The sequence below is a fragment of the Manis pentadactyla genome, chromosome 1, assembly GCF_030020395.1.
Source record: "Manis pentadactyla isolate mManPen7 chromosome 1, mManPen7.hap1, whole genome shotgun sequence".
In the NCBI taxonomy this organism is placed as follows: domain Eukaryota; kingdom Metazoa; phylum Chordata; class Mammalia; order Pholidota; family Manidae; genus Manis; species Manis pentadactyla.
In genome coordinates this window covers 175,255,161-175,280,767 of record NC_080019.1, presented here as the reverse complement: position 1 = coordinate 175,280,767, position 25,607 = coordinate 175,255,161, and the positions used below count along the sequence as shown (strand labels likewise).

The 25,607-nt window shown below is 39.7% G+C and overlaps 1 protein-coding gene across 2 annotated transcripts in view; it reads right to left on the bottom strand.

The window, feature by feature from the left end:
* Positions 1 to 105: 105 nt before the first annotated feature.
* The window catches only part of CFAP91 (cilia and flagella associated protein 91), a 78,576-nt gene continuing 53,074 nt past the window's right edge, over positions 106 to 25,607 (bottom strand). For both annotated transcript variants that reach the window (XM_036883451.2, XM_036883452.2), the window contains 5 exons: positions 23,088 to 23,309; positions 19,417 to 19,565; positions 18,778 to 18,869; positions 15,909 to 16,070; positions 106 to 1,212 (listed from right to left, as the gene is read on the bottom strand). In XM_036883451.2, the coding sequence (XP_036739346.2) occupies positions 15,919 to 16,070; positions 18,778 to 18,869; positions 19,417 to 19,565; positions 23,088 to 23,309 (615 nt within the window). In that variant the 3' untranslated portion in view covers positions 106 to 1,212; positions 15,909 to 15,918. The remainder of the gene's footprint in view (positions 1,213 to 15,908; positions 16,071 to 18,777; positions 18,870 to 19,416; positions 19,566 to 23,087; positions 23,310 to 25,607) is intronic.

Sequence of the window (25,607 nt, the reverse complement as noted above, 5' to 3'; positions counted from 1 at the left end):
ACTGTTTCTATTTTGTTTGTTTTGGTTTCTTCTTTAACAATTCCTATTGCCTATGGGACTGGTCAACCAGAGCTACCCTTTGTCATTTTCAGCTCTTTGCCCTCACCCACCCAGCACCCCCTGGATGACTTAGTAAGTTTGTCAGCAGCATTGCCTGCTTTATTCTCCCCTGCGGTGTGTCTGCTCTTTGGACTGCATCCAAATGGATAGCAGTCATCTTAGGATTTTTTCATCTTAGCCGGCTTTCCTTTCTTTACAGCTGCATCTGTCTGTGTTTTGGCTGTTGTCCTTATTCCCTGCTTCAGTTTCCCAAGAGGCCATTTATTTTTGCCTCCTCTTATTAAAAATACCAAGCAGATAGTTTCAGAAGGTTTTCTTGTTTACTTTAGCAAGATATATTGTCTTAGATAGGCTTTTATTCTGTTTTCAGAGTGACATACATTTTCTTCTGTAAATTCTTTACATGGGTCCCATGTTGGTTTTTTGAAGTTATTTCTTTATTTATTGTTTTTCCTATTTATCTTTAAATGAGGAGGGAACCATTCAACCCTGATGTTTGTCAACACACAGGATGGGCAGATTGCTCTCCAATAGCACCCTCTCCATGGCTGTCCAGTGAACATAGCTTTTAGATCTGTAGTCCAATGGTGAGTTGATGTGCCATTTTATGGATATGGATATATAGTTTAGTTTCCTATCCCAATGTAGATGGCATTTGGGTTTCCAGTTTAGGGTTTATCATGAATTGTACTGCCGTGAACTTTCTTATCATGCCAGCTGGTGTACATACTCATTCCGACTGGGTATACATCTAGGAGATGAACTGCTAGGTCATGGGGAAAGCATATTTTTATTTTAGTAGATAATTCCAATGCACTATGAATAGCAAACCAAAACTATTTAAAGAAACACTCAGTAACATTTCTTTTTGTTTGATTCAGTAGCCAATACCCTTCTAGTTAACAAAACATTAAAATGAAACATGAGAAAATTTTCTCTTGAAGTAGAGCATCTAGGAAACACCAATGAGAATAAAGATCCTTCACTGATAGCTATTAATGAGTCATTTTAAGTTATCAGAAGTTTAAAGAAAACATCTCATGATAAATCACACAGTGACAAGCCACACAAGATGTACGTCTTGGGAGAAGCACAGACTACGAAATTCTTTACGATGATTTGTACAGCGTCTTTTTAAAAAAAGATCATAATCTGTAAAAAAACAACACAAATGTTTCTGGTTATGTCATCTTTTTAGAAACAGTCATCATGTGATCAATACATCCAAAAAATTACTGTGATATAATTATACAGACCCCTGGTCAGACAGCCCCAGACATATCCCAGCTCTGCCACTTATGAGCCCCATGGCCCAAATGTTTAACTCACAGTGTCTCCATTTCCAAATTCTAGCACTTAAAAAAAAAACCCTTTACATTAACTGAGTTATAATTGAAAGCTTAGTACGTGTACTGCATAAAAAAGTTCCAACTACAAAAGGATGTAAATATGAGAAAACTAAGTCTCTTTCCCCCAGTTTGACTTCCAGTCCCTGTTTCCATGCTTAGCAAGAGCTACTTCCCAATTTCTTGTTGATCTTCCCAGAAGTATTCTGTGTATACTGCAGGCATGATGCATGTATATACACATACTTATTTCTAACTGTTAATTATGGAATATAAAGCCTTTAGGAAAGTACAGAAAACCAAGGTGCAGCTTAATGAATCAAGGTGAGGTATTCGTCTGTGTAAATACCACCCAGGTCAGGAAACCCCATAAACTCCCACCTGCTCTTTCCCAATGACAGCCCTCCCCTTCCCTCTAAAAGTAGCCACTATTCTGATTTTTATTTGATTTTTACAGTAATCGCGTCTTTACTTTTCTTTACATTTCTGCCTCCTGAGTCAGAGTTCCTAAACACCGTAGTTTAGTGCTGATTCTGAACTTTATATAAATAGACTCATTCTGTGGATTTTTGGGGGGTTTGGTTTTTTTAGATGCTTATTATATTTTTGAGGCTCATCCATGCTGCTGTATTTAGTTCTACTTCATTAATTTTAGCTGCTGTAGAAGAGGAATTGACAAACTGTCTGCAAAGGGCGTGATAGTAAATATTTCAGGCTTTGTGTGCAAAAAGGCAAAATCACGGATATTTTGTACTCAAATAACAAAGAGAGAAAAATTTTCATAAAATATTTCTTGATAAAATTCAAAATATAGCAATAATAATTGACTATAGTTTTTGTAACACAGCTTGACTAATGAGAAGAATTGGACTCTTATTAAAGAGACAGCATTTTGCTTAAGTGGGGCTCAAATAATCTAAATCAATTACAAACATGCATCTGGTAATGGTGAGGCATCCCCCCACCTCAGCTTTGAAAATGGCCTTTACACAGTTAGGTGCTGCCAATATTGGTATCAATCTATGAGCCTATGCTTTTAAATGTGCACATATACTGCTTGGAAGGCATTTTAGAATTCCACTAGACTCTTTTCTTGATATTTGCCTTTTAGCGTGTCATTACAATGCAGATTAATCACTTCCAAATGAACGTTAGGCTTCCATTGCACAGTTAAATAGACTTCGAAATATGGAAATTTCCTTTGCACTTGTTTCCAGATCAAAAATATACTCCTGGAAGTGTAGTTTAAGCTTAGAAAATAAATTCACTACAAGTATGTGTGGGAATTGAAATTTTGCTTCTTGTTTTAACTTTTGACAGCAGAGGGAGTATATAAACCAGTTCACCAATACTTGTGATTCAGACACTAGTTGCCACTGAAATGGCTTCACCATAATGTAAGTTCTGCACATAGGTTCCGGTTTGCCTTGTAATTTTAGGTTGGATTTATTAAAAAATATTACCAAGTCTGCAGCAAAACTAATTTCCAAAGCCATTCAGTATTCCATAACAGTGGTTAATGGTAGTTTCCTTACTCAGAAAAAATCTCAATGTTGGTTCTGAGCTAAAAAAAAATCACACTAGAATGTTATCATTGCTAAACCATCAAACATCAGTATGGTAGGACAAGTCAGAACATTCACCTATTTCTGACAAAAATAAATTCATGGGACAAGAAATTAAATCCCTGACACTGTGTGAAGATCCCCACTGACACAGCTAAGTAAGACATGAAAGATTCAAACATATTTCCATTTTTGTTTTCCACACTAAAAGGATTATTTACCCAAATCCAAAAGCTGAAATTCTGTAGGGAAATTTGGCTTTATGTTTGGGATCCTCTAGATTCCAGTCCATCATATGAGCCCACACAGAGTTAAAATTGTAAAGCCTTGCCGGTGTCCGCTTCCTTTAGGGAAGTCCCTCAGCCTTCGGCAAGCCGGAGTCTGAGCTTGGGCCCAGACTTGGCCAGTGCTCCCAAGGGAAGAAAATGGTCCGTGATCCCAGATCCCTCAGGAAGGACTCTTTCCTCTATTTTAGTTTAGCTAGTCCCTTTTATTTCCACAGCTCTCCAATGTCTTTAAAACTATGATGTTTATAATATACACATTATTTTCTCTAATTGTTGCAGCTATCTACTGCATCCTTCATACACTCAGAAAACATGCCTATTTTGTTTTATTAATTTCTATTTTTATTTTACTATTTTCTTCCTTTAAATTTTTGCATCCAACTTGCCATTCTTTTTCTAATTTCTTGAAAAGGATGCTTACCCTTATCTCCATCTTTTCTTTTCAAATAAATGCCCATAAGACTACAAATTTCTACCCAAGAGCCACATTAGAAGCACTCCAAAAGGTTATTAAATACACAGCACTTCCGTCATTTTTCAGTTCATGGTATTTTCTGATTTCTACTCTGATTCTTTCTTTAATGAACAGATTGTTTATACCCTATATTTCTTAATTTCCAAACGTTAGACTTATCTTGTCATTGATTTCTAGTTTCATTGCATTTTTATCAGCAAACACACTTTACATGATCTCAACTGTCTGAAATGGTTGGCACTTACTTTGTGACCCAGTTTGTAGTCAGTTTTGCTTCGTGGGTGCTTGAGAATAATATGCATCCTACAGTTTTTAGGTATAATATTCTACAAGTGCCTGTTATGTCAGGTTTCTTAACTATGTATCTCAAACCTCCCATTTTTTACTGCTTTTTTTCCCTCTGCTTGCTCCATAAGTTCCTCATAGACATTAATATTTCTTAGTATTATTTTGGGTTTGTCTATTCCTCCTGAAGTTCTATTAAATTTTGCTTCCTATAGGTTGAGGTCACATCATTAGATATATTCAAACTGTGACTCACTATACCTTCCAAATGAATTAAACCTTTATCTTTGTGAAGTGTCCCTCTTTCTCTCGAGTCGCGCTTGCTGCCTTAAAGTTGTCTTTGTGTGATGTTAATATAGTTACAGCGTTTTCCTGTGGATGGTGTTGTCATGCTTTTTTTATCCCTTAATTTGTAACCATTCTGTATTTTTAGAATGTCCATGTATCTCTTATAAACAGCACATAATTGAGTTTTTCAAAGTTCAGTCTGACAAACCCTGCCTTGACTTTGAGCTTTCTATTTACACATAACTCAGTTAATGAAGATGCAGTGATAAACACCTCCCATTTTATTCAGTGCTTTTGGTTTTATTTATTTCCCTTTTCTCTCCTTCCTATCTTCTTATTGTATTGAGTGTATTTTACTTATTCCATTTTCTTCCATCAGTTTAGATGTCACATCTTTTACTTTCCTTCAGGAGTAACCCTAGAGGTTACAGATTGTTTTCTTGAATTATCAAAGATAATGTTAAGTGATACTTTTATCTTCCTCCTAAACAATCCAAGTGACAGGAAAATTCAATCCACTTGGGCTCTTTCTGACTTATCTTCCATTTTTGTTGTATAGTTGTACTCCTGCTATTGGTGCTGTTCTTTATTATTGTTTTATGCAGTCAATAAGTTTTTATCCACATATTAATCCCTCATTTACCTTCAACCTTCTAACCGGGATAATTTTCCTTCGGTTTGAAAAACACCCTTTAGCATTTCTTGTAGTGGCATCTCCTAGTGACAAATCTTCTCAGTTTTGTTTATCTGAAAGTGTCTTTCAATGTCCTCTTGAAGGATATATGTACATGGTATAGAATCCATTTTATTCTACTATTTCAGCATATTGAACATATCATTCCATTGTTTTCTGGCTTTGTTTCTGATGAGAAGTCAACTCTCAGCTTAAGGATTGCTCTTCTGAAGGTAATTCTTCATTTGTCTCTGAATGCTTTAATGATTTTTTCTTTTCTTTTCTTTTCAGCAGTCATATTAAAATGTACCTGTGTATAGATTTTATGTTTTCTGCTTAGGGTTGATAAGTCTTCTTAAACATTGAGCCTTTCATTGGTTTTAGAAAATACATATTTCATATGATTTCCCACATTTCTTCTTTTAGTAGCCAAATTGCTTGAAACATGGTACATGCCTATACTCCTTTGTTCCTTCCTAAGGATTAAGTTATCTTGTCTATCCTTTCTTCTCTTCTGTAGTTTCTATCTCTTTCTCTCTGTAATTCTAGATAAATTCTTCTGACCTATCTTCTAATTTACTAGTTTTCTCTTGACCTGTATGTATCTTGCTCTTAAATCCATTCACTTAAGTTTCTTGAGTTCACTACTGTATTTTTAAATTCTAGAATTCCTATTTTCTTCAAATTTGCTATATCATTTTTATCACTTCTAGTGCTCTTGAAAATTTTTATATTCACTCATTTCTTTGAACACGGTGTTTTATCGCATGCTGCCATAATCAAATACCATAGACTGGGTAGCTTAAACAACAGAAAGTTATTTTCCCATAGTTCTATCTTTCAAGTCCAAGATCAAGGCACCAGCAAGGTCAGTTTTAGATAAAGGACTCTCTTCTTGGCTTGTAGAAGGCTGCTTGCTTGCTATGTCCTACAGTTTCCAGTAACACATTTCACATTTCTGTCTGAGACCTCACCAGAATTGCCCTTAACATCTATATTTCTAGCATGCACCTCAAAACTCTTCCCAGCTCTACCCATCATCTAGTTCCAAAGCCACTTCCACATGCTGAGCTATTTGTTACAGCAGCTCTCCTCTCCTGGTACCAAAATCTGTCTTACATTGGGTTGCTGTAACAATATAGACTGGGTGCTTACACAACAGAAATTTATTTCCTCATAATTCTGGAGGTTAGAAATCCATAGCAGTAAGCATAGTTATTTTAAAATCTATGTCAAATAACTCCAATATTTAGGATCACTTTAGGTCTGTTTCTATTATCTGTAACATCTGCTGCTGCTTGCTCAGGTTGTTGTATCTCAGCATGAACCTGGATATCCCTCACTGTGTTCTGGAAATTGTATGTGAAAAATTGTGAAAATAAATTGAAGTCTAGGATTATGTCAACATTTTCAAAAGATAATTTAAGTTTTGTTTCTGATAAGTTCTTTGAGGCAACAGGAATGAAGGGTCTCCTTAATGCAATTTCTGGGATTGTAATTTTTGGGGGTTAAATAGATAATTAGAAGACGGGCGGAGCCAACATGGCGGCGTGAGTAGGACAGTGGGAATCTCCTCCCAAAAACATATATACTTTTGAAAATACAACAAACACAACTAGCCCTAAAAGAGAGACCAGAAGACGCAGGACAGTGGCCAGACTGCAGCTACACCAGCGAGAACCCAGCGACTGGTGAAAGGGGTAAGATACAAGCCCCGGCCCAGCGGGACCCGAGCGCCCCTCCCCCCAGCTCCCGGCGGGAGAAGAGTAGGCAGAGCGGGAGGGAGACGGAGCCCAGGACTGCTGAACACCCAGCCCCAGCCATCCGGGCCAGAGCGCAGACACAGTACATGCCCAGGGGGCCCTGGATACTGGGGGAACAGGGAGTAAGACCTCTGAGCGGGTGCCGAAGCTGATGCCCCTGTGACAAAGAAAAGCGGGGGCTTTTTGAAAGTCTTAAAGGGACAGGGACTTAACAGCTTGACGGAAACAACCCAGGTCACAGTACAGCAGCTGGAAATTACAGGGAAAACCGGGTGCACTAACCCCCTGGGCAACAGCTCTGAGACCCCTCACGGAGGCAAACAGTCAAGCAGCCCCCCCATCCATCACCCCACCGGGCGCTACGAAAGCAGAGAAGCAGCCTGAGACAAATTCCGCCCACAGAAAGGGAAATTTCTCCCTCCCGGCCAGGCAAGACACAAAGACCCACTCTACACGCAATTACCCAACACAAGCCACTAGGGGTCGCAGTTGCCCCAGTAAAGAAAGGCCAGTAGTAAGTGAAAATTTTGGCCCTCCCAGCTGACAGTCAATAGCACCTGTCAACATGAAAAGGCAAAAAAATATGATCCAGACAAGACTAACCCAGACAGCTTCAGCATCTGCTACATCTTCCCCTGAGAAGGAATCTGGGGAGATAGATTTAGCCAGTCTACCTGAAAAAGAATTCAAAACAAAAGTCATAACCATGCTGATGGACTTGCAGAGAAATATGCAAGAACTAAGGAAGGAGAATTCAGAAATAAAACAAGCTCTGGAAGGACTTCAAAACAGAATGGACGAGATGCAAGAGACCATTAATGGACTAGAAAACAGAGAACAGGAACGCAGAGAAGCTGATGCAGAGAGAGATAAAAGGATCTCCAGGAATGAAAGAATTTTAAGAGAGCTGAGTGATCAATCTAAAAGGAATAATATAAGAATCATAGGCATTCCAGAAGAAGTAGAGAGAGAAAAGGGGATAGAAAATGTCTTTGAAGAAATAATTGCTGAAAATTTCCCCAAACTAGGGGAAGAAATGGCCTCTCAGACCACAGAGGTACACAGAACTCCCATGACAAGGGATCCAAGGAGGGCAACACCAAGACACATAATAATTAAAATGGCAAAGATCAAAGACAAGGACAAAGTATTACAAGCAGCCAGAGAGAAAAAAAAGGTTACCTACAAAGGAAAACCCATCAGGCTATCATCAGACTTCTCAACAGAAACCCTACAGGCCAGAAGAGAATGGCATGATATACTTAATGCAATGAAACAGAAGGGCCTCGAACCAAGACTACTGTATCCAGCACGAATATCATTTAAATATGAAGGAGGGATTAAACAATTCCCAGACAAGCAAAAGTTGAGGGAATTTGCCTCCCACAAACCACCTCTACAGGGCATCCTACAGGGACTGCTCTAGATGGGAGCACTCCTAAAAAGAGCACACAACAAAACACCCAACATATGAAGAAGGGAGGAGGAGGAATAAGAAGGGAGAGAAATAAAGAATCATCAGATTGTGTTTATAATAGCTCAACAAGCGAGTTAAGTTAGACAGTAAGACAGTAAAGAAGCTAACCCTAAACCTTTGGTAACCACAAACTTAAAGCCTGCAATGGCAATAAATTCATACCTTTCAATAATCACCTAAATGTAAATGGACTGAATGCACCAATCAAAAGACACAGAGTAATAGAATGGATAAAAAAGCAAGATCCATCCATATGCTGCTTACAAGAGACTCACCTCAAACCCAAAGACGCGCACAGACTTAAAGTCAAGGGATGGAAAAAGATATTTCAAGCAAACAACAGAGAGAAGAAAGCAGGTGTTGCAATTCTGGTATCAGACAAAACAGACTTCAAAATAAATAAAGTAACAAAAGACAAAGAAGGACATTACATAATGATAAAGGGCTCAGTCCATTAAGAGGATATAACCATTATAAATATATATGCACCCAATACAGGAGCACCAACATACCTGAAACAAATATTAACAGAACTAAAGGAGGAAATAGAATGCAATGCATTCATTCTAGGAGACTTCAACACACCACTCACTCCAAAGGACAGATCCACCAGACAGAAAATAAGTAAGGACACAGAGGCATTGAACAACACACTAGAACAGATGGACCTAATAGACATCTACAGAACTCTACATCCAAAAGCAACAGGATACACGTTCTTCTCAAGTGCACATGGAACATTCTCCAGAATAGACCACATACTAGGACACAAAAAGAGCCTCAGTAAATTCCAAAAGATTGAAATCCTACCAACCAACTTTTCAGACCACAAAGGCATTAAACTAGAAATAAACTGTTCAAAGAAAGCAAAAAGGCTCACAAACACATGAAGGCTAAACAACACGCTCCTAAATAATCAATGGATCAATGACCAAATCAAAATGGAGATCCAGCAATATATGGAAACAAATGACAACAACAACACTAAGCCCCAACTTCTGTGGGACGCAGCAAAAGCAGTCTTAAGAGGAAAGTATATAGCACTCCAAGCATATTTAAAAAAGGAAGAGCAATCCCAAATGAACGGTCTAATGTCACAACTATCAAAATTGGAAAAAGAAGAACAAATGAGGCCTAAGGTCAGCAGAAGGAGGGACATAATAAAGATCAGAGAAGAAATAAATAAAATTGAGAAGAATAAAACAATAGCAAAAATCAATGAAACCAAGAGCTGGTTCTTCGAGAAAATAAACAAAATAGATAAGCCTCTAGCCAGACTTATTAAGAGGAAAAGAGAGTCAACACAAATCAACAGTATCAGAAATGAGAAAGGAAAAATCACAACAGATCCCGCAGAAATACAAAGAATTATTAGAGACTACTATGAAAACCTATATGCTAACAAGCTGGGAAACCTAGGAGAAATGGACAACTTCCTAGAAAAATACAACCTTCCAAGACTGACCCAAAAAGAAACAGAAAATCTAAACAGACCAATTACCAGCAACGAAATTGAAGCGGTAATCAAAAAACTACCAAAGAACAAAACCCCCGGGCCAGATGGATTTACCTCGGAATTTTATCAGACATACAGGGAAGACATAATACCCATTCTCCTTAAAGTTTTCCAAAAAATAGAGGAGGAGGGGATACTCCCAAACTCATTCTATGAAGCTAACATCACCCTAATACCAAAACCAGGCAAAGACACCACCAAAAAAGAAAACTACAGACCAATATCCCTGATGAACGTAGACGCAAAAATACTCAACAAAATTTTAGCAAACCAAATTCAAAAATACATCAAAACCATCGTACACCATGACCAAGTGGGATTCATCCCAGGGATGCAAGGATGGCACAACATTCGAAAGTCCATCAATATCATCCACCACATCAACAAAAAGAAAGACAAAAACCACATGATCATCTCCATAGATGCTGAAAAAGCATTTGACAAAGTTCAACATCCATTCATGATAAAAACTCTCAGCAAAATGGGAATAGAGGGCAAGTACCTCAACATAATAAAGGCCATCTATGAAAAACCCACAGCCAACATTATATTGAATAGCGAGAAGCTGAAAGCATTTCCGCTGAGATCGGGAACTAGACAGGGATGCCCACTCTCCCCACTGTTATTTAACATTGTACTAGAGGTCCTAGCCACGGCAATCAGACAAAACAAAAAAATACAAGGAATCCAGATTGGCAAAGAAGAAGTCAAACTGTCACTATTTGCAGATGACATGATACTGTACATAAAAAACCCTAAAGACTCCACCCCAGAACTACTAGAACTGATATCGGAATACAGCAAAGTTGCAGGATACAAAATCAACACACAGAAATCTGTGGCTTTCCTATATACCAACAATGAACCAACAGAAAGAGAAATCAGGAAAACAACTCCATTCACAATTGCATCAAAAAAAATAAAATACCTAGGAATAAACCTAACCAAAGAAGTGAAAGACTTATATTCTGAAAACTACAAGTCACTCTTAAAAGAAATTAAAGGGGACACTAACAGATGGAAACGCATCCCATGCTCATGGCTAGGAAGAATTAATATCGTCAAAATGGCCATCCTGCCCAAAGCAATATACAGATTTGATGCAATCCCTATGAAACTACCAGCAACATTCTTCAATGAACTGGAACAAATAATTCAAAAATTCATATGGAACCACCAAAGACCCCGAATAGCCAAAGCAATCCTGAGAAAGAAGAATAAAGTAGGGGGGATCTCACTCCCCAACTTCAAGCTCTATTACAAAGCCATAGTAATCAAGACAATTTGGTACTGGCACAAGAACAGAGCCACAGACCAATGGAACAGACTAGACAATCCAGACATTAACTCAGACATATATGGTCAATTAATATTTGATAAAGGAGCCATGGACATACAATGGTGAAATGACAGTCTCTTCAACAGATGGTGCTGGCAAAACTGGACAGCTACATGTAGGAGAATGAAACTGGACCATCGTCTAACCCCATATACAAAAGTAAACTCAAAATGGATCAAAGACCTGAATGTAAGTCATGAAACCATTAAACTCTTGGAAGAAAACATAGGCACAAACCTCCTAGACATAAACATGAGTGACCTCTTCTTGAACATATCTCCCTGGGCAAGGAAAACAACAGCAAAAATGAACAAGTGGGACTATATTAAGCTGAAAAGCTTCTGTACAGCAAAAGACACCATCAATAGAACAAAAAGGAACCCTACAGTATGGGAGAATATCTTTGAAAATGACACATCCGATAAAGGCTTGACGTCCAGAATATATAAAGAGCTCACACGCCTCAACAAACAAAAAACAAATAACCCAATTAAAAAATGGGCAAAGGAACTGAACAGACGGTTCTCCAAAAAAGAAATACAGATGGCCAACAGACACATGAAAAGATGCTCCACATCGCTAATTATCAGAGAAATGCAAATTAAAACTACAATGAGGTATCACCTCACACCAGTAAGGATGGCTGCCATCCAAAAGACAAACAACAACAAATGTTGGCGAGGCTGTGGAGAAAGGGGAACCCTCCTACACTGCTGGTGGGAATGTAAACTTGTTCAACCATTGTGGAAAGCAGTATGGAGGTACATCAAAATGCTCAAAACAGACTTACCATTTGACCCAGGAATTGCACTCCTAGGAATTTACCCTAAGAATGCAGCAATCAAGTATGAGAAAGATCAGTGCACCCCTATGTTTATCGCAGCACTATTTACAATAGCCAAGAATTGGAAGCAACCTAAATGTCCATCGATAGATGAATGGATAAAGAAGATGTGGTACATATACACAATGGAATACTACTCAGCCATAAGAAAAGGGCAAATCCAACCATTTGCAGCAACATGGATGGAGCTGGAGGGTATTTTGCTCAGTGAAACAAGCCAAGCAGAGAAAGAGAAATACCAAATGATTTCACTCATCTGTGGAATATAAGAACAAAGGAAAAACTGGAGGAACAAAACAGCAGCAGAATCACAGAACTCAAGAATGGACTAACAGGTACCAAAGGGAAAGGGACTGGGGAGGATGGGTGGGTAGGGAGGGATAAGGGGGGGAGAAGTAGGGGGGTATTAAGATTAGCATCCATAGCGGGGTGGGAGAAAGGGGAGGGCTGTACAACACAGAGAAGACAAGTAGTGATTCTACAACAGGTTGCTACGCTGATGGACAGTGACTGTAAAGGAGTATATGGGGGGACCTGGTATAGGGGAGAGCCTAGTAAACAAAGTATTCGTCATGTAAGTGTAGATTAATGATTAAAAAAAAAAATGCAGTTCCTATGTGGTGACCTCTAATGAGTTCTACACAATGATATAAAGGACATATAAAAGTGTAGGCAAAGGGTCTGTTTGTGTTTATACAGAGGATCAAAGCCTAATTTGGCTACCCCGAAAATGAACTAAGATATGATATGAAAGAGAACTTCCAACATCAGCACTCTTGGGAAGACTCATGCCAGAAGATGATCATCAAAAAACCCCAACAAAGATCCACGCACTGCTACAGCTGTAGATGCACTCATCCCACCAGCTCCTGGACTTGCCATGGGAATGAAGGAGATATCTAAGCTGGCCTGTGCATACAGTAAAACAACAAATTTGAGTGGATCTATACTGTTGGAACTCAACCAAGAATTAGGAGAAGTGCAAATTGTAGCGCTCCAAAATCTTACAACTACAGACTATTTACTGTTAAAAGAACATATGGGATGTGAACAGTGCCCAGGAATGGGTTGTTTTAATTTGTCTGATTTTTCTCAAACTATTCAAATTCAGTTAGATAATAACCATCATATCATTGATAAGTTTTCACAAATGCCTAGGGTGCCTAACTGGTTTTCTTGGTTTCACTGGAGATGGCTGGTAATTACAGGTATGCTTTGGTTATGTAACTATACTCCTATTATGTTAATGTGTGTGCGCAATTTAAGTAGTAGCTTAAAATCTATACATGCTGAAGTTACTCTACAAGAAGATATGTCAAAGAAATAATCAATCTTCCCATGTTTTCTCCCGCCTGCTACTTCTATAGCTTTTCTTCTTCCTTCCTAATTACAATGAATTCTTAAATAGAATTCGTGCCTCATATCAAATTTACCGAGTATCATAACTCCTCCAAGTGGTAAAGATACCTCAAGACAAATGCTGGGCATAGAAGCCACAGGGCATAAATATGCAAAGAAATAAAAAGCTAACCATTTCAAACAATAAGGCTTCTCTCTCACTTACCAACTTAACATTTCCCTGTATGGCCCCGGAAGATGACTGGTTAGCCAGAGACGGGTAAGATTCCTCAAGGGAGGAACAACCTAAGACAGGCACAGTCGCAGGGGGGTCATCAGGTGAGAAATTGGGGATCAACAGAGGTGAGGCTTAGAACCTCACCCTCCCTGTTCTGAGAGAAATCTTCTGCATATGTGGATGTTTTATTGCCCTTGTCTAGCTTGGATTAACACATAGTCTACAGGCACACACCTGATCATCTACATTTGCTCTCTTACAACACTAAACTATGTTTTCTACCTTTATCTTGTATCTACCTACCACTTCAGCATTTTATTAAAAATAATAAAGAGAGAAATGTGGTATCCAAATATAAATCAAGTATAAAAATCAAATGTGTATTCATATTTGAACTGACTGTTTATAGTTCATAATGCATGAGCAAAACCAAAAGTTTCTGTGATGACTGCCCTTGTACTGTTCACCATGTAACTTATTCACTATGTAAGAATTTGTTCTCCATGTAAGAACTTGTTCGTTATGCTTCAGAAGATTGGAGACTGACGAAAATTAGGCTTGGGGTGGATTAATGATTGTGCATTGAGCATTGACTCCCCTATACAGAATTTTATTGTTGTTAACAACCATTTGATCAATAAATATGAGAGATGCCCTAACAACAACCACCAAAAAAAAGTACACACTTCCAATTGTAAAATAAATAAGTAACCGGGATGTAATGCATAGCATAAGGAATATAGTCAAAATATTGTAACAACTTGGTATGGTGATAGCTGGTACCTAGAATTATCATGTATATAAATGTTGAATCACTGTGTTGTACACCTGAAACTAATGTAATGTAATACTGTGTGTCAACTACCCTTCAATAAAAAATAATTATCTAAAAAAAAAAAAAAAAAAAAAATTTAAAGTACAGCTTTAACTGAAAAAAAAAAAAAAAAAAAAAAGATAATTAGAAGCTAAACTGTGGTCTTTGTGAGGGATGATGACTTCTAATAGCCTGTTGGTGTCCCAAACCAAATGCAGAAGTTTACCAGGGCCTCAACCTTGACTCCAGTTTTTGTCCCCCACGTTTTGCAAAGCTGGTGAAAGCATTGCTCAGCTTTTCTGCCACATTTTCTAGAATTTGCATGTTCAGAAAGAAAAACGTGGCTCTAAATGGCAGGCCCTGTTATCTGAATTTGTCTTCTCCTAGATTTTTGCCCAGAAATTCCACACTATTTTATTAGCTTTCCTTTGTCTTTAAGCTGATTAAAAGTATTTTTTAAATCTGTGGTCCATACCTACTTTCCCTTTCCCTAAGCATTATCAAATCTGTCCTACCCTCCTTTCCTCTGAGAGAGGGAAGAGGGAACAATATATAGTATGGGGCTAACTAAGCATCATGTTCCAACCATTTAATAAAGTATTAAGAAGATACTTTAGTAATTTATTGGTTGATCTGCCATGCTGAATATCTATAGTTAGCTGGGTAACTAGATTTTTTTTTGGCACCTATATTTTATAATTACAGTATGCTTTACATATATTTTAATGAAGTATATTTTACTTTCACTAAGCATACAAGAGAAAATAATTTTAACACTCCTCTGGCTTGATTTCACAGATCACAGTGGATTTCACAGAACAGGTGTTATACACAGGATATTTTCAATTCAAACTATATAAATTATTAATCTTATTTATATTGCATGTAAGAAAAATTACTACCCCAACATTAAGGCTAATTTTTATCACAATATTAAGACTGGCAAAATGCTTTGCTCCTTGAATTTATATTATATAGATAGTATATAACATTCTGTGTAAATACATGGTTTATATATTCAATGATTTCAGAGGCGATTTCATTATTAATTAAAAACAAAAAATTTCCACTATAACTTCGAGGCACAGCTTGGCATTTTAGAGTCCTTTATCAGTTTTCTCTGGGCTTTTTCTGAACTGCCCCCTCATCTCAACCTCCCTTCCATGATCCTATTTGATAGAAAGTTAAGGTCCTCGTAGATCCTCTTTAGAGGGTCTCCTGGGCACATGTGCATGGGCAAGCCTCAGTGCGGGGAGATGATTTGTAGAGGATCATACAGTTAGCGGCAGAGCGGGCTGATGTCCACGCCTCCTGAAGGCCAGGCTCAGACCCCTGCTACACTCAGTGCCCTCCCTCTCCCAGCACACCCTCTGGCCCAGCCGGCACAGGAAATGCCTCCACCCTGGGAGGGTCCAGGGGGAAGGTACAGGCCATACTCACTAGTAGGCTCCACACCTAATGAAGTGTGCCCATTGAAATGAGAGTGCTTCCTTTTCTTAAACAACAGTCTTTTCCCATTAGAACAGCTAGCATCTGGCACAAAGCTGTGCGGCACTGCATTTCCTCCTATACTTGCTTCCAGATGAAAAATCAAACTCACCTGAGCAGTTTCACTCATCTTGAGTTTCTTTCTCAAGTAGCTCTTCAGCGTCTGAGACTTCGTCCGGCCGTTTCTCAGCAAACTTCCTTCTGACCATGACTTCCGTGTGCCTGTGGATGACCTCGTGCGCTGCAAGGATATGCTTCCGCTGGGCGTTCCTCACTGTGCCAAAGCGACAGGAGAGTTTTACTACGACAGTCTGAACAAAAGCATTTCCAAAGGTTTTCAAGAGAGGTATTATAGAAACAATAATTTTGCAAAACACATATTCTCTTGCTTAAGGCCAATTAGGTTAAGGATAAATGACCTCTCTGTTTTAGAAGGACACCATCTAAAGGAAACCAAACTCGAAGCTTACTGTTGCTAGGCCCCCTGTTCCTACGGTCTGGTTCAGTCCAGTCATGCTTCTCCCACCAGGCTTGCCTCCATTTCACTCTCAGCAGCTTCTCTTGCCTGGAAGCCTGCACTCCAAATCTTACCCTTTCTGCAAAGCCCAACCCAAGCCCCAGCTCCTCCGGGAAGTCTCTTCTGACTGCATCAGTCCACATGTACCATTACCACGTTTGGACAAACCCTTTCAGCATTGGAGCACTTCGTGCGAATGCCCTGAAGACAAAGATCTTGTCTCATACTTCTCTTTGAGCCTTATTCCTCATGGAGGGTATTGTTGATTGGTCATGAGTTTCTGAGCTCATGGCTGTAGAAGGCGGCTCTAGTTCCATATTCTAAGACTATTTACTATCTGGGCTGTGTGTGCTAAGCAACCCCCTTCCCTTGGAAAGAGGTAATCATCATCATGATGTTAGCCGTTAGCATTTTCCCTTAATTTGTGCCACCCACTGTTTTAAGCAGTTGGTATATAATTATTCACTTAAAACACCCCACAATCCTAAAAGAGAGGATTATTAATACCCCATTTTCAGATGAGGAAACTGAGACACTGAGAGATTAAATAATTTGTCCAAAGTTAGACAGCTAGTAACAGACAGTAAGAATTAGTGTGAAATCTGTGCTGTTCAGGAGTCAGCTAGTTTATCTAGGGTAAATCACACAGCAACCTAAAGCACTTCACAGTAGTATGGTTGAAGAATGCAGACTTTGGAGCTACAAAGACCATGGTTCAAATTTGCAAGTCATACAATGTCTCTAAGCACTAATTTCCTTAAACTGAAAAATGAGAACACCTACAGCTGTTTTAAGAAATTAAGATAGGTATTTTTAAAATGCTCAGTACATTGACTGTAACTTAGCATACATTTAAAATTTTGTATTTACTGTTATTTTACATCTATATACAGGTATCCTCAAGGTCCTTCCAATTTGTCAGCTTTTAAAGACAATGAGATATCTCAAAATGGTCTATATATAATACTCTTAATTTGGGGTGAAGAGTACATATTATTCATATGGCTTGCTTATTTAAACAGAGAACAAAAGATCCTAGTGTGAGCTCCCTGTCCATGTGGCTTTCTTGATTTGGAACGCATATAAAGAGAAGAGGCTAAGGATGTGCCCAGCTTGCCCCATTCGAGGTCTGCTGAATTCCTTCAGCTCAAGTCCCCCCTCCAGCTCCTTCCCTTCCGAGCCAGGAGAAGCTGGGGAAGACAGCTACAAACTAGTAACTATTAAACACACTATCTGGCCCCCTCCTTCAATTCCCTCAGGCAGAACTGATCTGAAGCAAGCTGACCTCCCTTTGGACCTAGGAGAAGCAGAAAGGAGTTGCATATTTTCTTAAGGGACTAAGATCCCTTTTATGATGTAAGGTGACACAGAAATATTTGTTACATGATTTGAAAATAAATTTTGTTGGTATAGGCACTATCTTACACTGTTGATGAGAGTATGAACTAGAACCATCTTTTTGTGGGGTTATCCGGGAGTATCTATCAAATGTGAAATACACATAACATTTCCAGCATTGTACTGCTAGGAATTTACTCTCAGAAGCATGACCAGCATGTGTATTAAATATGTTGATTGCAGCACTGCTAGTTATAGGAAAACACACTGGAAACAAATTAAAAGCTTATCACTAGAGGGTATTGTTTTAAAAATTACAATACAATTGACAGTGGGAAAATAAGATATTTCTTTGTTCTCTTCAAATGCACTAGACTCCACCATTGTTTTATCCCTGATTGAATGATCTGAAACACTACACTTCTCTTAAACCTGTCCAGAATTCCCTGCATAACTCTGAGACCTTCGAAGCTGTTATTTCACTTAAATATTGATCTTCTGGTTGCACCGCTTCCTATGAGATCAGGTTTGTCACCAACAGCCTGCTGGCTCTAGAATAGTCTTTTTTTAAGACTTTTTTTTTTCTCCTTCCCTACTGACTAAAAGCATCAATCTTCAAAAACATGCCACTTTTGACAAATGTAAGTGAAGATGCAGTGCTGGCAGAAACAGAAGAGATTTGTGGCACAGGCAGAGCAGTGGACAGACTTAGTCCCGTCAAACATCCCAGCTTTCCAACAGCCCCCTGCCCATGACCTACCTCCAAAAACCTGCTATGGTCTGAAAATCCTGTATAATCTCAACTTTATGTTTTTTAAAAAAATCAAATCACAAAATACACCTCTACTGGGAATGTGGGAGCTTCCTCTTAAAGAAAGTTTGGATTTTTATACTCTCTTCAACTGACTAGAACTGCACCCCATCTATCTATATATATATACTAGAGGTGCGTATATACCGGAATCAGACAGCATGAAGAGAACTTGACAAGCTCTGAAAAGAGAAAACTTAGTGATTCTCCTTCAGAACTTGCACCAGACCTCTGCTTAGTTTTAATCCTGTGGGATACTGAAAACAGTTTATATCTTTTAAAAAATTACCAAGTGAAGCATTTACATTGGCTTACCTTTTTCTTTGACAAAGCCTTTTTGCACCTCTGGGATTAGGAAACTATAAACCAACTCAGCGACAATTTCCTCTGACTGAAGGTGAGTTCGACTAAAAAGTAAAAAATGAATTAAACTATTTCCTTTGTTGTCTAACTTGAGCTGCTGATTTATACTTAGATCCTCCTTGTCTGTGTAAGGAACTCCACTGCTCAAATCCCACAATTGCCTTTTCCTTGTGAACTTGGTTAACTCCATGGAAGTTTGGATTTAACCCTGTCTTTCACTTACCCTGCCGACCAGGAAGGGAATGTTAGATACAATTTATACATGGAAGTCAAAAACCCTGGGGTAAAATCCAAGCAATGTTGCACACACTAATCCACAGGAATGCTACTGTAAACTGTGCTTTCATACTTTGTGGGATCCTAAAAGTGATAGTATGAAAGTGATCCAGATTGCAGAGGAAAACTGAAAATTCTCTTCCCAGTGCTCCTACCATACAGGTATAGGCATGTTGGTTTCTAAAGAGTTATGCTAATAAAACAATGTTCACTGATGTATCAGATCCATATTTATTTTTTCCCTAGGGGTGAAATCTTAAGTTCTTGAAAAATACATATGAGTAAACAGCAAGTGGGTCTTTTCTTGGTACACACCGGCTTTCCATTTCATAAGCAATGTCATTGATTTCCTCAGCCATCTTCTCAATTTCTGCCCTGGCTTGCTCGTCTGCAGTATTCTCTTCAGTATTCAGTATTAAGTCTTCCAAATAGGAAGTTACAGTACCTTTGTGAACTTTAATCACCTGCAAAAAACAAAACCACCTGAGTTACTAGGAATAGGAATGCTACTATATCAAGTTTTTAAAAAATCATAAAGTGAAGAAATGCACATTAGTTGACCTTTTTTTTAGCCCATCTATTTTGTTCCTCACTGATCATTCCTTTTCTTTACTAACTGTCAGTCTAACCTACCTGCCTACCCATTCTGAGCAGCTCTCACTCATCTAGCCCATTTTAGAATTATGGTTCTTAGTCAGGGGGTGGGGCAACAAAACACTGCAGAAAGATCATGGGCTTCAGAGTCAATAGCACTGTTTTAGATCCTGGCTTTATTCTTATCAATAGTGTGACTTGGTCAGCCACCTAACTATGGCATTTCCCGATGTCCTTTCGCTATTATAACAGAGCCCTTGGATTTTAGCTGACCCAACAGGCGCCCAGAATAAAGACTACATTTCCTAGTACTCACAGCTCTGGCCAAAGGAACACATGCAGAATTCTGTGCACATCCCAGAAAAGACTCTTAAAGGGAAAGACCTAGCTTTTTTCCCTATTCATTTCATGGGGACATAATGCTGGAGAACTGGAAGTCATCTTAAACGACCACGAAGGCCATGCCCTAGGGACAGACAGGCAGAAAGCTAAAAGGATCCTGGGTCTCTGATGGATTTCTTGAACTATCCTATCAGCCCAGACTGCTGCTTTTTAAAGCTTTCTTGAAATGGTGAAATAGAATGCACATTTAGAAAAGTGCAAAGTGCATAAATGTACAGCATAATCATTTGGGGTGAAGCCAGTACTCACGGGGCCACTGCTGGTATCCCAGCAGGTGCTGTGGCTCTTTCTGATCATAGCCCCTTCCCACTCTCATGATCTTATGACAAATACTGTCTTTTCTTTATAGTTTTGCTCCCCACATATGCAACCATAAACAATATAGCTTAATGTTGCCTGTTTGACAGGTAGCATCATAAATCATAAACATCGAATGTGATGAGGTTTGCATGCATTCTGTCTCAACAGATTTTGATACTCTTGAGGAAGTGTACTTTTCTATTTCATGTCTGAATATTTCTTTGTACCTGACACTTGGTAGCAGCCTGGAACTTGGTAGCAGCAGCTCAGCACCTGTTTCCTGATTGGCACTGCAGCAGGACTTCGGCTAAGTAATGTTTACTATACATCTACCTGTGAAACACCAAGTCCATAACCTTGAATTCCTATATCTTCCTTATGGGAGAAACCCAATGACCAGATTAACATAGTATCAACCAAGCAAGCAAGCAACCAAAATAAATTTGCTCATGTCTATTGTGTCTGTTAGGGAGCCCATAGACTAATTCAGGAAGCAAGTCGCACCTATATGGCACAATTAGACAGATTTGAGTCCTAATGTGCAGAGGTGGGAAGTTTAATGTGGTCCACCTCTGGCAATATGTGTTCTTGTGTGTACATTATATGGACTCTCTATATACAATATATGTACTTTACATATCTCTTTATAAATGTGTAAGTTTCTGGACACCTCTTTGCTTGTACATGCATGAGTGAATAAGGAACCCTATGTATGTCTATATGTGTTCCTCCATGTCTGTGCTGATATTGTGCACACTAGAGTACGTTTGTCACTATATCTTTGCATATTTGTGTGCAAAAGTATACATGCATTTAAATATGAGTCTATGACTTTGTGTATCTATGTTTCTCAATATATATTATTTCCTGGAAATTTCCTTAATGTATACATTTCTGTGTTTTGATGTATTTATGTGCAAGTGTATTTATCTTTAAAAAGGTCATATGAAGGGAGACTGGGAATTTAAATGATGGATGGCATTTGAATCTGGGGTCTGTTGATGGATACATTCCTTACATAAATGAACCTTACATCAGGCTGGAAGGGTCACCTTAACCTTTCTTGCCCTTCCGAGGCATGGCTGGCATTTCCTGGGGTCATTCCCATTTAGAATATACCTTCCCAGAAGCCTTTTACCAGCTTCTTCCTGTCTGCATTTGGAGCATAGTGAGTGGTTTCTCAGTCTCTTTCCTTTTTATTCTCACTGGCAGTTGGTTCTTTCCATCCCAGCTGGTTTTTCCTTAGTGATATTAGATAGAGGAGAGTAAGTTCTTGTTTACTAGCAATTTCTAAATCTCAGTAACTCTTTCTGGAGCAAAACCTGTCAGGATGGTAGGAAGCTTGCATATGAATTACTATAGGCTATTACACATTGTAAAAGATCTGCCACTCCAGTTAAAAAACTGAATTGACAATATATAACTGAAAACTTCTTAAGCTGTACAGGGGGAGGGCAATCTGTTTAGTTCAAGTTTTTAAACACACACACACACCAAGTATTTCTCATGTATCAAAATTTTCTATGAAAATCAGGTAAATCCTTAAAATCTCAGATTAAATAAGAGGTCCCCAAATTGATGTAGAATTCTTTTTTTTTTTTTTTTTTTAACTGAGGAGCTCAAGAGTATCCACATAGCCAGTTCCGACAGACGTCCTGTACGGGGATTTTTTGAAGTTCTGGGGTGGCTCTTCCTCTCTTTCTCAGGGGAAAGTCCCACAGCCTTTGCCTTGGTCCATTCTGGCCATGCCAGCCGCCCACACACCCTCTCCCGCGCCGCCCCCAGGGCAGCCCGCCAGCCCAGCCGCCCTCCTCGCCGCTCCTAGAGGGTCAGACCCCTAACTGAACCTCTGGGTGTGTTTGTGGGGCGGTACCGGTCACAGCACAGCCCCCGCTGGAAGCTCTGCCTCACGAATCCCCCCCACTGCGGACGCTTGAGCTTCCACATTCTGCTGAGGGTGCGAGGGCTCCTCCGATTTCCTCTGGATTTGCATCTCAGTCACTTGGGAATTTCACACCCACTGTGTTCTGGTCATAATTCGAATTGACCAACCTGGTACTCTAACTCCCAAGTTTTTAACTTTAGCCAGAACCTCTCCTCTGAATTCCATCCTGTGTATCCATTAGCTGGAACAGCATCTTGAACATCCGTCCTCTTAAAGAGCGGCTTAAATCTCAGACTTACTGTAAGCCAAATCTCTCATTCCACCCCTGCCCCAAACCTCCGCCACTCTCAGCTCTCCCACCTCGGAAAATAGTGCCGCCACCGTCCCCGGTGCTGAAGCTGGACACTGGAAGCCACAGTGACCTCTCCCTGTTTCTCACTCTGGCCGAACCTGCTTCTCCTCCTTTCCACTCTGTCCTCCCTCCAACAGAGTAACCTGTTCAAAATGTGTCACTCGGCCCTATTTATCTCCTTCTCCTATTAAACTTTTTACATTTTCTAAGTTTACACCTATCGGCATGTTATATAGTATTTAAACTCTAGGAGAGAAGGGATCATGTCTAGCTCTTCCTCTCCGAAGTATCCCACGGTCCCTCTGCACAGTGCCTGGCATATAGCAGGAACTCAATACCTATTTCCTGAATACACTGAAAAACAACCAACAAATACATTTCGTATCCTGAGTTTGCTTTGGTTTGATTCGGCTTCTCACAAACAGCTTCTAGACATCGGCTGCCCCCACTTGCCTCCTTAAATATCTGGTCCTCCTCGCGGAGGCGCCTTTGCTCCACCTGCCGCCGACCGCTCTCTTGGGCCTCTCGCATCCGCCGCTGCCGCTCGGCCAGCATGGCGAAGGCATGGATCCTCCTCTCTTCCTGCAGCCTCACCAGCTCCTTGGACAGAAAGTCAAACATATCTGCCAGCACGCTTCCTTCCAGCCCAGCCAAATGGTTTTCAACCAGCAACACCTTAGAAGTCATAATACAATTTTAAGGATACACATTCCAGGAAGGATGGTGATTCCTAAGGGGTAGATGCTTACCCCTGAAGGGATAAAGAGGGATTCTGGGCTACCCAGAATGCTTGACAGGCACTTCAGTTTCAGAATGCACTGAGTTTTTATCAGGAATCTTATCTCTAGACTGGCCGAATCCAGAGGGTTCTTACTATAAAAATTTTCAATACAAACCAGACCTGAGAAAGTGCATTGCTCAGTCAATGAATTGATTATAGACCTCAAATCATGGAGAGGATTTAGCAAAACATTTCAGCTAGCATCCACATATCAATGCTGTTTTTCTTTCAACTTTATCCAGAAGGTAAAGTGTTTGTGTCTTTCCAGAAATGAAGGGAAATGTGAAGGTTTTTAATAAAAGATAACATTGGAGTTCAATAAAATAGAATGTCCTAGAAATTCACTCATGATACCCTTTAACTTTTTAATGTTTGATCCTTTAATACTAGCTTTGGGGAATTTTAAGATCTTGAATAACGTAAAAGTAGAAAGCCATGGTACTTCCTACTCTTTTAAAAAACTTCAGAGTCATTAAGAACTATCTTTGAAACAGAGCAGGAAAAACCTACATGTCTGTGTAATCACTGAGGTAAAATAGAGGCCTGGACTTCTGGCCAGGAATAAATCAGTGTCTGGTTATGGATCCCTCTGTGCGGGCTTTGGAGAATAAAAGTGTTTAAGAAGATTGTACCCTATGCAACTTCATCTGTTCCCTTCTCCCATCCTTAGGCATAAGGAAAAAGAGCTCTTCTCCCAGGCACTTGCTACTGTAACACTGACAGCTCTCTTTGTGCTCAATTCCCCTCAGGTTTGTGTCTGAGAGGAGGACACTGCACAAAGGCAGTCTCAAAGTTGGGATGGCTGCTGGGTGAGACTTCTTTCCTCTTTCACTCCAGGGCAGCTGTTAGCCTTATGCCCTCATCCTCATCCTTACCCATCCCCAGAGCCACACGTACTTTCTAACCGTCAAGTTCAGCTTTACTTATATAATAGGAGACACAGAAAGAAAGCATGTGACTAAGAGTGCCTCCCTTCCCTTACATTTATATATGGTGGTCACTCAGCCGAGATCACAAATGGATTTTCTCCCTGTCTCTGGGGATCACAAGCTCCCTCACTTAGGGAGCAGATGCAACCTTTAAAATCCCAAGATGATTACCTGTTCATGCCTCCTCCCTCAGCAAGAAATTTGGGTATGCTCAGGTATGCTTAATCTCATTTGAAAATTAGGTTAAAATATTTAGGAAGGTCATTCTGATGTGGCCATGCCACGTAGTGCAATACATCATTGGGAAGTGTGCATTTTCTGGGCTGTTTTCCACAGAAAATAGAAGAGAAAGAGGAAAGAAGCTTGGCATTGCTATAGGTGACGCAGGAGGTGCCCACTCCCTCAGGCCCCTGCACACCGTTGGTGTGTCTAGCACAGCTGAAGGTAGGCAGGCCAAGTCCTTGGTGAAGTGACAGCTCTCCCATTAACCCCTCCCTCAGCTCTTAGCTGACGTGATACAAGTATGTATCCACTAAATGGGTAGATGTGTTGAAACCCTGGACTGGCTTCGGTGCATCTGCTGAAGTCTCTGACAGAAACCTTGAAGAGCCAAGGAGGGCATTTTCCCATCCAGGTCCCAGGACCTGGTACTTCAGGGCACTATGCTCCCTATTAAAACAGAAGTGCAGCCCGGTCTTTTTCCAGTCCAGAGACTCCAGGGCCCACACTCTCTTCTTTCTCTGGTCCCTCTGTCAGTCTCACAGCCTCTGGTTTTCTTCCTCTCCCCCACACCAGCCCTGCAAGTGCAGTGACCATCTGCAGTCCTGCTGTCAGACACAAGGAATAAAGTTGTGCTCATTTCTGAGCTCTTACTTTTTATGTAAGAGCTCATTTCCACACAGCACAAGAGTTACGTGTGTTGCTAAAAGTGGGTCATAATAACTTTGCTCTAAGTTTACTCTCTGATAACACTAAACTCTGAAAATTGATTCTTTTTCATATTGATTTACAGAAAGTGGGAGAGATAGCAAAAGTGTACCTACGTCGTAGTCAACAACCTTAAAAACTGTGTCTATATAGATAAATCCCAGAAGAGAATAGGAAACCATTTACAGTTACTGGGTTAGAGCTCAATTACCAGCTGTTGTCACAGGCCATGGAGCTTAGAGGTCACAGACTATCATGGCATATTAGCATATTTAATAAGCAGTTTAACCAGCATGAGCTATGTATAGCCCCAAAACTCATAAATAAGTGCTGATG